Source organism: Urocitellus parryii, chromosome 9 (genome assembly GCF_045843805.1).
Source record: "Urocitellus parryii isolate mUroPar1 chromosome 9, mUroPar1.hap1, whole genome shotgun sequence".
Classification (NCBI taxonomy): domain Eukaryota; kingdom Metazoa; phylum Chordata; class Mammalia; order Rodentia; family Sciuridae; genus Urocitellus; species Urocitellus parryii.
The window spans coordinates 16211393-16222748 of NC_135539.1; the positions used below are offsets into that span (position 1 = coordinate 16211393).

At 50.2% G+C, this 11356-nt stretch overlaps 1 protein-coding gene across 1 annotated transcript in view; it reads right to left on the reverse strand.

Annotated features, from left to right (window-relative positions):
* Gga2 (golgi associated, gamma adaptin ear containing, ARF binding protein 2) overlaps positions 1 to 10823 on the reverse strand; it is a 34166-nt gene extending 23343 nt beyond the window's left edge. Inside the window, exons 1-3 of the mRNA XM_026392088.2 lie at positions 10648 to 10823; positions 1710 to 1794; positions 336 to 411 (exon numbers count right to left, since the gene is read on the reverse strand). Coding sequence (XP_026247873.2) covers positions 336 to 411; positions 1710 to 1794; positions 10648 to 10747 — 261 coding nt within the window. The 5' untranslated portion in view covers positions 10748 to 10823. The remainder of the gene's footprint in view (positions 1 to 335; positions 412 to 1709; positions 1795 to 10647) is intronic.
* Between the last annotated feature and the right edge of the window lie 533 nt (positions 10824 to 11356).

Sequence of the window (11356 nt, forward strand, 5' to 3'; positions counted from 1 at the left end):
CTCACAAATCTTGGCCTTCCCTGGCCAGATAACGACCCTCTCTGAGGCTCTAATGACCTTCATAAATTTTGATGTCGGGGCCAGCAAAAATGTAAACTACCATTAGTGTGATGCTCGTCAGAGTTCTGTTATCTGTAACCCCCCTTTGGTAACTTTCTGGGCTATAAAGCTGGGCTGCAGGAAAGCTGGGGTGCTGTCTTGTTCCTGTGGTTTTGAGTGGGAGAGGCAGCCCGGCCAGTCGAAATAATAAGCTTGCTTTAATTTGATTTTAATTGGAGTCAGTGGTCTTTTCTTGCGTGCTGGTCTAACATCTACCTCTGAGCGACCAAACTCACCGTCAGGGCATAAAGTGCTTCCTTCTCTTGTGGAGACTGGATCTTGTGGGCCAGGAGCCAGGGCGCATGTGTGGGGCTGAAGGAAAACAAACAGATCCGAACTGTGGGTGGGGAGGAAAAAACTAACTGGTCTTGCTGAGTGTGCTTGATAAAGTCACCTGTCTTCCAAGAGCTGGTGACGGAAAGCAGAGGTGGAATGTGACTGGCACCCAGTCCGGGGCACCCACCCCCACCCACCCTTGCTGCACCTGCAGCACTTGAGCTACTACTCCTCTGCCCAGGCCACATCTTCCTGCCCTTGGCCATCCCACCCCAGCCATCAGTCCCAAGAGACAACTCTTAGTGGAGCAGCAGGGGCCCAGACCCACATGCAGCCATGTCTGAGACACACAGAACCCATCTGTCCGAGCTAACTGCCCACTGAAGACTGGGGCAGGAAGCGGACAAGGCACCGCTCTCTCCGACTGAGTAACTGGCACCATGGAAGTTAAATATGAACATCAACCACTTGGTTCTTCAGCTGCTATCCAGGGGTTTGGGAAAAAGAATTTGATAAAACCGTACCCTGGGCTGGGGGTGTGGCCCAGTGACAGAGTGCATGCTAAGGCCCTAGGCTGAATCACCAGCACCCCAAAATTAAAAACCTAGCCAGCTGCAGTGGGGCACACCTGCAGTCCCAGCCACTTTGGAGTCAACTGAGGTGGGAGATCACTTGACCCCAGAAATTTGAGACCAGCCTGTGCTACAAAGGGAGACCCTCTCAAAAACAAAAACCAAAACAAATAAACCAACAAAAGCCAGCCAGGCCCAGTGGTACCCGCCTGGGATCCAGCTACTTGGAAGGCTAAGGCAGAATGAACCAGCTCCAGGTCAGCCTGGCAACTGTTACAGGCCTGAAAAGATAAACTTTCTTGATTTACTCATTGATTTATTCATTTCAGTCCTGGGGATCGAACCCAGGAGCACTCTACCTCTGAGCTACATCCCCAGGCCTTTTTAATTATTTTGAGACAGGGTCTCACTAAGTTGCTGAAGGTCTTGCAGTTGCCTGGGCTGGCCTCAAACTTGCAATCCTCCTGCCTCAGTTGCCCAAGTCACTGGGATTACAGGCGTGCGCCACTGTGCCAGTTCAAAATAAAATTTAAAAAGAAGAGCTGAGGATGTGGCTCAGGTCTAGTGTCCCTGGATTTAGTCACCAGCACTGCAAACAACAAACCCTCATGAATTTACTAATTTTAGAAAAAGAGATGGGGGGGGCAGGGAGAAAGATAGAAATCCTTCCTAACTGTGTAACAGCCATCAGTCCCAAGAGACAAGGGCCTGTGCTCAGTCTGGGGTCCCCACAGAGTCAAGTGTTACGTGAAGTCACCTTACCCATTGGGGTCAGTGTTCACCTGCTCACAGAAGTTCTGGATAGCCGACCAATCCTGTTCTGACACGCTTGGGTCTGTGGCTTTGTCTGCCAAGAAAATAAATGCTAAAGTTAAAGACCGCATCATAAAAAGGTTACACCCCCTTCCCCAGATACAGGGAGTCAAGGGCTGTGACATCACACCATCAGATCAGACTGTGCACTGCAGAGAGCGCTGGGGATCACGCCTGTGTTGTTAACGCTGTCGAGGGCCATGTCTGCACATATCATGCCCTTCCTGAATGTTTGCTGGGTAAATAAATGAGCAAATTAATTAACCAGGACACTGAAAGCGACTCCATTTTTGGGGCGCAGAGGCCCTCTGTCAGGACTACCCCATGCTGGCTCTGCAATGTGGTGGCACAGGGGTCCCTGCATGTGGGAGGCCACCTGTAAGTTTCCTAGCTATGTGACAGGAAGACAAGAACCTGCCACAGGAAGGTGGTCTTGGTTCTGACCCCCCACAGGCCATGCTGGGGGCTGGGGCTGGGGCTCAGCGGTAGAACGCTCACCTAGCACATGCGGGGCGCCGGGTTTGATCCTCAGCACCGCATAAAAAATAAATAAAATGAAGGTATTGTGTTCAACTACAACTAAAAAAATAAATATAGCTACATACATGAAAAAAAAAAAAAAAGAAAGAAAAAGAGCCATGCTGGTCCTGATGGAGCAGCTCTTTCAGGCTCTGGAATAAGAGGTCAGTCTCAGGGTATTTTGGTGCTATCATTCCTCTCGTCCAAGTGTCCACTCCACTCCTCTCAAACTCCTATCCATTCTTCAAGATGCATTTGAATTTCCGTCTTCTCTAGAAACCTCCTCTCTTGATCCAACCCACTAATTTTCTTCCCTTCTGATTACTTAGGGCTCCATCCTCCACCCAGAATCAACTGTTCCCTGTACAGTCACACTACGTCATGTGGAAGTCATGTGTCTTGGCCATGAGATTCAAAGGACACACCCACTGTAAATGCCAGGAGAACACGACAAAGGAGTGCAAGGCAATCACAGGATCAGTTCTGTACTCCCAGTCCCCACTCAAAGTTCTCTCCAGGTGCTCCAACACTAAGTACCCTAGCACCCTATCCACCATTCAGGTCCCAATTCGTTAAATGCTTCCCCTTTCATAAAAGCTTGCTTGATTTTTCTTTTTCTTTTTTGAAGACAGGGTCTTAAAGCCTCATTAAGTTGCTAAGGATGGCCTTGAACTTGTGAACATTCAGTCTTATCACCCCAGTTGCTGGGATTACAGGCCTGCACCAGAGTACTGGGCTTCTTGGATCTTTTTAATGCCCACCCCTACAAAACAGAAGCCCTCTCTTCTTCCTCAGAATTCTGGTCTTTTACCTTTCCTCACTGCATTTAGGTGGAGATCGCTAATTCTAGGGGGTCTCAGTAGGAAGACAGTATCTTCCTCGTGGGATTGTCATATGATTTAAAGTGGACAGCATCTAAAGTGTTCAGCACAGTTGGGCACGGTGGCAAATGCTGGTAATCCCAGCAATTTGGGAGGCTGAGGCTGGAGGATTGCAAATTCAGCAATTTAGGAAGACCCTAAGCAACTTAGCAAGGCCTTATCTCAAAATAAAAAGGACTGGGGATGCAGCTCAGTGGTAGCGCACCCCCCCTCCTTCAATTCCTAGTACAAAAATAAAGTACTCAGAACAGTAGCACAAAGTAATCAATAAAGAATCAATAAAGGTCAGCTCCTGTTACTCATTATGTTAATAGTCTCTGCCTTTTCCTGCAAAAATACATATAAATGCCCTTCTCTACCTAAGGGGAATAAACCCCTGAAGGCAGAAGCCCTGCATGCCCTGCAGTGCTCGGCACAATGCTGCACACAGGGACCAAATGCAGCTGCTCCCTGACTGTTGGTGAGGTGACTTAAGGTGACTTATCCAAATAAACCCCAAATTGCAAGTTGTACTTCCTGTTGATACTCAAATAAATTAAATAAAGCAATGATTTTCAGACTCTAGTCTCAATCACCTCAAAATAATCCTACATCAGTTAAGCTTCGATTTCAGTCCATTATAAGGTCAAGGTGGACACCTCAAAGGTATTCTGACCCCTACAGGTGACTGTACATAGAGGCACAATCCAGCCTTGCCCCTCCTCCCTGGCTGCCAGAGGAAAGAGACAGCATGGCTGGCACTAGCGTTTCAAAGAAAGGGAGAAACCACCATGGAGTTTATTCACCTCCAAACCCTTGACCAAGTTAAAGCAGCCAAGAGGTCTATAAAATGTAAGTTAGATTCTATTTTATTTGCTAGATCTTATGAGGATTTCCTCAGAGTTTATCATCATGGCCCAGAAGTAAGAGAAATAGTAATAGCTGCCATTTTATTTCTATTATTTTTTTCATTTCTTTCTCTAGCTGAGATTTGGGCCAGGCAACAGGCCAAGTATCCTCGGAACAACTGAGGTTCGCACCATTATCTCACATTTACAGATGTGGCCCAGCCACAGAGCAAGAGAATGGCAGAAGCGGAAGTCCAGTCCCACATCTGCCTGGCTCCAAGTCCCTAAGGTACCGACCGCTCTCAGTATTCTTCAGTTCCTTGACAAATGCAGGGTGGGCCTCTCTAGGGAAGGAAGTGAACAGTCTCAAGGCAGGAAGGAGGTCTGTCTCACTTACCTGCCACAGAACATCACTAGCCCAGATATCTACTGAATGAACGAGGGCTCTGTCTTTTGCTGTGCAGTATTTGACTGGCTGGCTGGACATACTGCCACTGTCAGGAGATGACGATTACAATTCCAAAATAACTGGGTCTCTGAACACATAATCCCCACCTGCCAAAGCTATTTCAGAGGCCTCGAGCAGCTCCAGAGAAAATGACCCTCAGAAGACCAGCAGCTGGGTCTAGACAGGCCACAGCAACTGCCCAGGTCTGTCTGACACCAATCCGGTCCAAAGAACAGCTAGGTGCCAGAAAGGCATGTCCAGGGAGAACTTAAAGGATTCCTTCTCTGTTCTATAATTATCAAGGCATTGAGATGGCTACTCCAGACTCCACCAGGTGGTTTACCCAGCTGAAACGTGGGTGAGACAAATGAGTGCCAAGAAATACTCTGTTCCCATTTATTTGCTTAATAAAATAAGTATTTGGCCAGGCTCAGTGGCACACAGTTGTAACCCCAACAACTTGGGAGGCTGAGGCAGGAGGATCTCAAGTTCAAGGCCAGCCTCAGCAACTTACTATTTTTTTTTTTTAAGATTTTTAGAACCTGCCTCAAAGTCAAACAAACAACAGGGCTAAGAATGTCACTCAGTGGTAAACTACCCTTGAATTTGATTTCCAGCCCCCCAAAATAAAATAAAATAAAATAAAAGCAGTGTTTACATGATTGATTTCAAGCCTGCTCCAGGATCAGAGGTCTTAAGAAAACAGCTGAGCTTCCAGCTGTGTGTGAAATGTCTTATTGGAGAAAGACTAATTCAAAAGTCCAATCATCTTACACCAGCTGTCAACCAACCCCGGGGTCACAACTCCACACTAGCAGCAGCATGTACTAGCAAGGGGAGGCTTGGGGGAGAGGAAGGGAGGCAGTCACCTTTAGCAACAGAATTCAATCCTTCAGCAGTGTGCACTGCACAGGGAGTCCCTCCCCAGGGGCACACATGGACTGGACATCCTGGAAGTCACTTTATTCAGCACACATGAAAACCTGCCAAGACCCACCATGAAAATGTTCTAAGCTGGACTCCCAACAGAGAAGGATGAGCTCAGCCCTGGAAAACCTCAGACTATAAATAGATTGCAATCCAGACCTCTCCAGAGCCCCAAGGGAGGAATAAAAGTGGGGCTGGAAGAAAGGATACATCACCTGGGAGTAGATCCAGGCAGAAGGAAGAACAGGATTTACCAAACACTCAATTTTTACTAGGCTACTGCTTTCCTGGCACCTCGGCCAGAGCTCGAATCCAGATTCAGAGACCAAGAGGACCAAGTGTTCATAAAAATAGCACAGGACTGGCAACCCCGGGGATTCCACCAACAGAACTGGTTAAATGGACTACAGTACAAAGACACAATGGGCATGTAAAACTTCCTTAAAAGGAGTAAGGTGGGCTGGGGCTCAGGGGCAGAGCGCTTGCCTAGCATATGTGAGGCACTGGGTTCGATCCTTCACACTGCATTAAAAAATAAACAAAATAAATGCATGCTGTCCAACTACAAAAATAAAAATTTTAAAAAAGAGTAAGGCAGCTAGCTGTACATGAAGTCACATGAACAATGATCAAAATACACTATGTGTGGGGGGCGTAGCTGCAGAACAGAATGCACAGGAGCTGCCATTTGTATTTTAAAGCATGAGTCTCTGACAGCTTCCTGATCCTCTGGGAACTATCCCTTCTCAATTCTAGGGCCAAGCCCAGCTGGGTCTGATGATGGCCTTCCCCATCTTCATTTCTAGGGATGGCCACCACCCCGCCCAGGTCCAGCAATCTTCATATTTCACTCCCACCCCCATCCAGATTCCAAAATGAACATAAGACCCAAGCTGGATCAACAAACAGAATGATAACTTTCTCAAATCAATAGGAAAAATTAATTATTTCTGTTGGGAGTGCAGCAGAAGACAAAGCAAAGTAGAGAAAATTCACATGAAGAAATGGGGCTGCTGGCGGAGCATGGGGGTGCACGCCTGTAATCCCCGAGGTTTGGGAGGCTGAGGCAGGAGGATCGGGAGTTCAAAGCCAGCCTCAGCAAAAGGGAGATACTAAGCAACTCAGTGAGACCCTGTCTCTAAATAAAATACAAAATAGGGCTGAGGATGTGGCTCAGTGGCCGAGTGCCCCTGAGCTCAATCCCTGATACCAAAAAAAAAAGAAAAAACAACCGAAGCTGAGCCGGCCCCTCCTGGGCCCTTGTCTGTGGTAAGCTACTTTACTGGCACCACTGCACTCTATAGTAAGGCAGTATTTAAGTGCTTTATCTATATTAAGGCCTTTCTTTGATCCCCCCAACAATCCTAAAGGGAGGTATTAATGCTGCCCCCATCTTAAAGATACGGTTGCCGTTCTTGCTCAGGCAAGAGCTGTCAATGACCCACCTAGAGCTGCGTCCTTCTCCATCCAGCTCAGACCCACCACGCCTCCCTTTAGCTCCCCTCCTGCCCTGGCGGACCATGAGCCTCTACTGTCCCCCCATCCCACCACCAGTACTCCTCCCTCAACAGTTAGGGTTGAAACTGTAGTTTTCTTTCTCTGCTCCCACACCCAGAACAAAAGGAAAACACGACCCCCAACACCCAGCCACCAAGACGACAGCACAGGTTTCTGATGTCCGATCTCAAGAGGGAGAAGGGTAGGTCGCCCGCTCTACCCCACCCTTCCTCAACCCCCTGCTCCAGGGAAATCTGGCAATGTCCGGAGATATTTGGGGTCATCAGAACTGGAAAGGGCAAGTGTGTTACTGCTATCTAGCGGGCTAAAGCCAGGGCTGCAGCTAAACATCCTTATCCCAGGACAGTCCACTACCACACAGAATCACCAGGCCCCACATGTCAAGGGCACAGAGAGAACAGCTCTGACCTCAGGTGTCCAGGTGGGCTCCCTTTCACTTCTTCTTCTTTGTTTGGTACTGGGGATTGAACCCACAGGTGCTTAACCACTGAACCACATCTCCAGCCCTTTTTGTATTTTATTTTGAGACAGGGTCTTGCTGAGTTGCTTAGGGCCTTGCTACGGTGCTGAGGTTGGCTTTGAACTCGTGATCCTCCTGCCTCAGCCTCCTGAGCCGCTGTCCCTTTGCTTCTCTTACTAGTCATTCCCGACCTTCCCTACTTTCCTCACATCCCCTCCTGGCTCAGCCCCTGACACTTCACATGGTATAGCAATGACAAACTAGTTCACATGTGCAATCATCTTTATCTCCTTCCCCAGACACTCAGAAACAAAAGCTGCCCTTCCTCCCTGTGGAGCCAAGTCACCCTTTCCTGCTCTGACTCTAACCTCCTTCCTGTCACCCCTTCCTTGCAATCCTCCTGCCACAGCCTCCTGAGCCACTGGGATTACAGGAGAGTTGCCGGGACAGGTGGCAAGTGCCACCACGCCTGGCTCCTTTACTCCTGCTAGCTACCCCTCTCTGTCCTTCCTTTCACATATAAACACCATAAAAAAAGGCCATCTGAGCTGGGCACAGCAGCTTACACCTCTAATCCCAGCAGACTGGGAGGCTGAGGCAGGAGGATCCCAAGTTCAAAGCCAGCCTCAGCAATTTAGCAAGGCCCAAAAGAATTTAGCAAGACCCTGTCTCTTAAAAAAAAAAAAAAAGAAAAAAGAAAAAAGAAAGTGCTGGGGATGTGGCTCACTGGTTAAGTGCCCCTGGGTTCAATCCCCAGTACGACCCCCTCAAAAAAAGCCATCTCCCATACTCTCCCCACAGATTACTCTGCCTGATCTTCACCGGGCAAACAGTCTTTTTCGGTTGTTGTTGGTACTGAAAATTAAACCTATGGGCACTTTCCCACTGAGCTACACCACTTTACTACAGAGCTTTATTTTGAGACAAAGTCTCCCTAAATTGCTGAGGCTGGCCTCAAACTTGTGATCCCCCTGCCTCAGTCTCCAGGCCTGTACCACTGCACGCAGTTGGGCAATTGCTGATGACTTTTAAAAACCAAAAAGATTTCACATAAAAATGGTTGCATAAGGCTTCCCTGAAAAACTGTAAGATTCAGCAACTTTGGGACATCACCCCAATAAACTGGAACTGAAGAACCCTTCTCGGGGGAGCGCCTAGGTTCCAGACACTCTCTCTATCTCCTCTAGCTCAGCTGCCATTTGTCATCCCACCCAGTCTACTTTTCTTCCTGCAGCTCTAGCCTAAGCTTTCTGTTCTCCACTGCCCCATGAACACAGCCTCCCAAATCACCTGTCTCAACCATTTAACATCTGACCTTTGAAGCCAGGCACAATGGCACATGCCTGTAATCCCAGCAACTTGGGAGGATAAGGCAGGAGAATCACAAGTGGGAGGCCAGCCTAGACACCTTAGTGAGACCCTCAGCAACTCAGCCAGACACTGTCGAAATAAAAAAGGGCTAGGGATGAAGCTCAGGGGTAGCACACCCCGGGGTTTGATCTCCAGTACCACAAAACCCAAAAACTACAAAAATATCCCAAAACCTTTGAGTTACTGAAATCAAAATTCCCCCGTCTTCCAAATTCTACTCCAATTTTAAGCAACAAAACTGCCTACCAACCACACCCTTCCTTTGTCACCTGTGCCCTGCCCCCAACCCCCCTCCCCCCTGGTTTTTCTGCTCCACCCTCAGACTGCTCTCCCTACCTGCCTCTTCAATGTTGGGATCCCCCCCCACCCCGCCCATGCTCTGTCTCCAAACCTCTGCTTTTCCTCCCCTGCACAGCCTCCCCGGCAAGCTCACTGTCAAGGAGCCAAGACTCCCAAATCACACCTCCTGCTCCTATCCTCCCTGGAGCCAACTGCCTGGAAAGCTCCTCTTCCTGGTGCTGCAAGCACTTCAAACTCTAAGGTCTTCCTAAGCAGCTCCTCCTAACAGGTGAGAAATAGGTGACAACTGGGACCTGGTCTGAAACCTGGGATCCATTCTACAGTCCTCCTATCTCTTGCCGGCACCGGCACTGCAAAGCAGACACTGCTGTTTCTCCTCTCCCTCCCCACTGCCTTTGTCTTAGCACCCTGAGCACCATCAAAAGAGCTTTTTATCTATGGCCCCTGCCAGAAGTCTCACCCTCTCTAAACAATTCAGCTCCACATGCTGCAGGCTTTCAGGCTTACTTGACCACGGATTCTCCTGCGGAAAAAATTCCTCAGCTACCCACCCCATGGATAAAATATCAGTTCCCTTCTGCAGCATACAAAATCTTTGTGGATCTTACACCAATGAGCAAATGAGAGTGCACCTCCTTCCAGATTCTCCGCTCCTTAGGCTTAGCACTTCAGCAGACTGACCTACTAGTTCCCAGAATGCTCCACATTCTCTGGTCCTCAGCTTTTGCACATGCAGTTTCCTCTGCCTGGAATGTGGTCGCCTCCATTGTCCACTCAAACACCTCTTCCGCTGTGACAACCCCCAGGTAAACAAACCGAATCCTCCCACCGCATGCTGACAAACGCCCTTCCCCGCAGCTCCAGTGAACCAGGTGCTGTTAGGGTCTGGCCAGCACCCAACAAAAAAAATGCCTTTGTGAGCTAGGACCCTGGGTTACGCTTCTCAGGACCACGGCACCTAGAAGAGTCCTACACCAGCGGCTTTAGGAGTCTCAATTCCTCATCAGTAAAAGGAGGATAATAAGAACCCCCCAGCCCCCAAGACCACCTTGAAACTTTCACAAGACACGACGTCTGGGCTGGGTTGCAGCCCAGTGGTAGCGCGCTTGCCTACCGTGCGCCGTGCCCTGGGTTCGAACCCCAGCACCGAACAAATAAACAGCTGGCCAGAGTAAACATGCACAAAAGGCTTTAATAAAGGCTTATTTTGACATTAAAAGCAACAGGCGGAAGGACTGCGAGAGGCTGCGTATTCTTCACTTGATCCGCTTACAGCCCAAGCGTCCCCAGCTCTCAGACGGGGTCATAACTGAAGCCGCCTCTTTGGGGTCCCAAGGAGGACGCCGGCTGCACGGGGTCGGCGCAGGAGGACAGCTCGCGCGCTAGCCCTGCAGCCGCCTAGGGACCAGAAGCACGGCCTTCGGGGGACAGGGCGTGCGCGGGGGGCGCCCAGGGCGTCCCGGCGCGGGTCCGCGGCTTCGCCGTCCCCTGGGGCTCCTCCCTCCGGGGAGCCAGGCGACCCCACCGCTCGCCTCCCCCGCGGCCGCCGGCCACAGAAAGAAAGGCCCCGGGAGGCGGGAAGCGAGGCCTCACGTGGGGCGCTGCGCCCGCGCCGAGGGACGGCCAGGCTACTCACTGAGCCACAGCTCCAGCGCCGCCGCCGGGCCTGGGGGGCCCTCAGCAGACTCGGTCCCGGCCGCCGCCCCTGCCCCCGCAGCCACCGCCGTCGCCGCCATGGGCCAGACCCCGCTGCAGTGGCAGCAGCCTCCCCTGCCCCTTAGCTGCTGCCGCCTGGCTCGACCCTGGGCTGCCGACGCGGCAGGCGCAGAAGGCCACGTGACGGGGCGTGGTCAGGCCTGGACCCGCCCAACCCAGGCCCCGCCCCCACGCGGGCTCGGGCAAAGGAGGACATCTCGGGCTCCCCTCACCACCTCTCTGGGTCTCCGGAGCCCGCCGGCAAGGTCAAAGTCAAATTAACCTTGCATGGCCTGCAGAAGTAGGGGTGCCAGATAAAAGGCAGGACAAATAATCATCCTTTTAGCATTTTTAATCCTGGAGGGTCTTCCCAAACTACCTTCTCCTCCCTCGCACCGTCCCCCACAAACCCTTGTTTTCTCCATTACACTATCGACTTATCAGACATCTATTTTGCGAAAGGACTCTAAATAAGGGAACCAAGCAGATGTTATCATCTGTCCACAAGATAAGTCAAAGGGCTAATTTTTACAGAATAATGGGCTGTTGAAACAAATGTGCAAGTTTCACAAAACCGGCTTTCCCCCAATGCTGAGAGCTGTCCTTCCAGCAGACAGAATTAATCCGCATGTCTACAAGCCAGAATTATT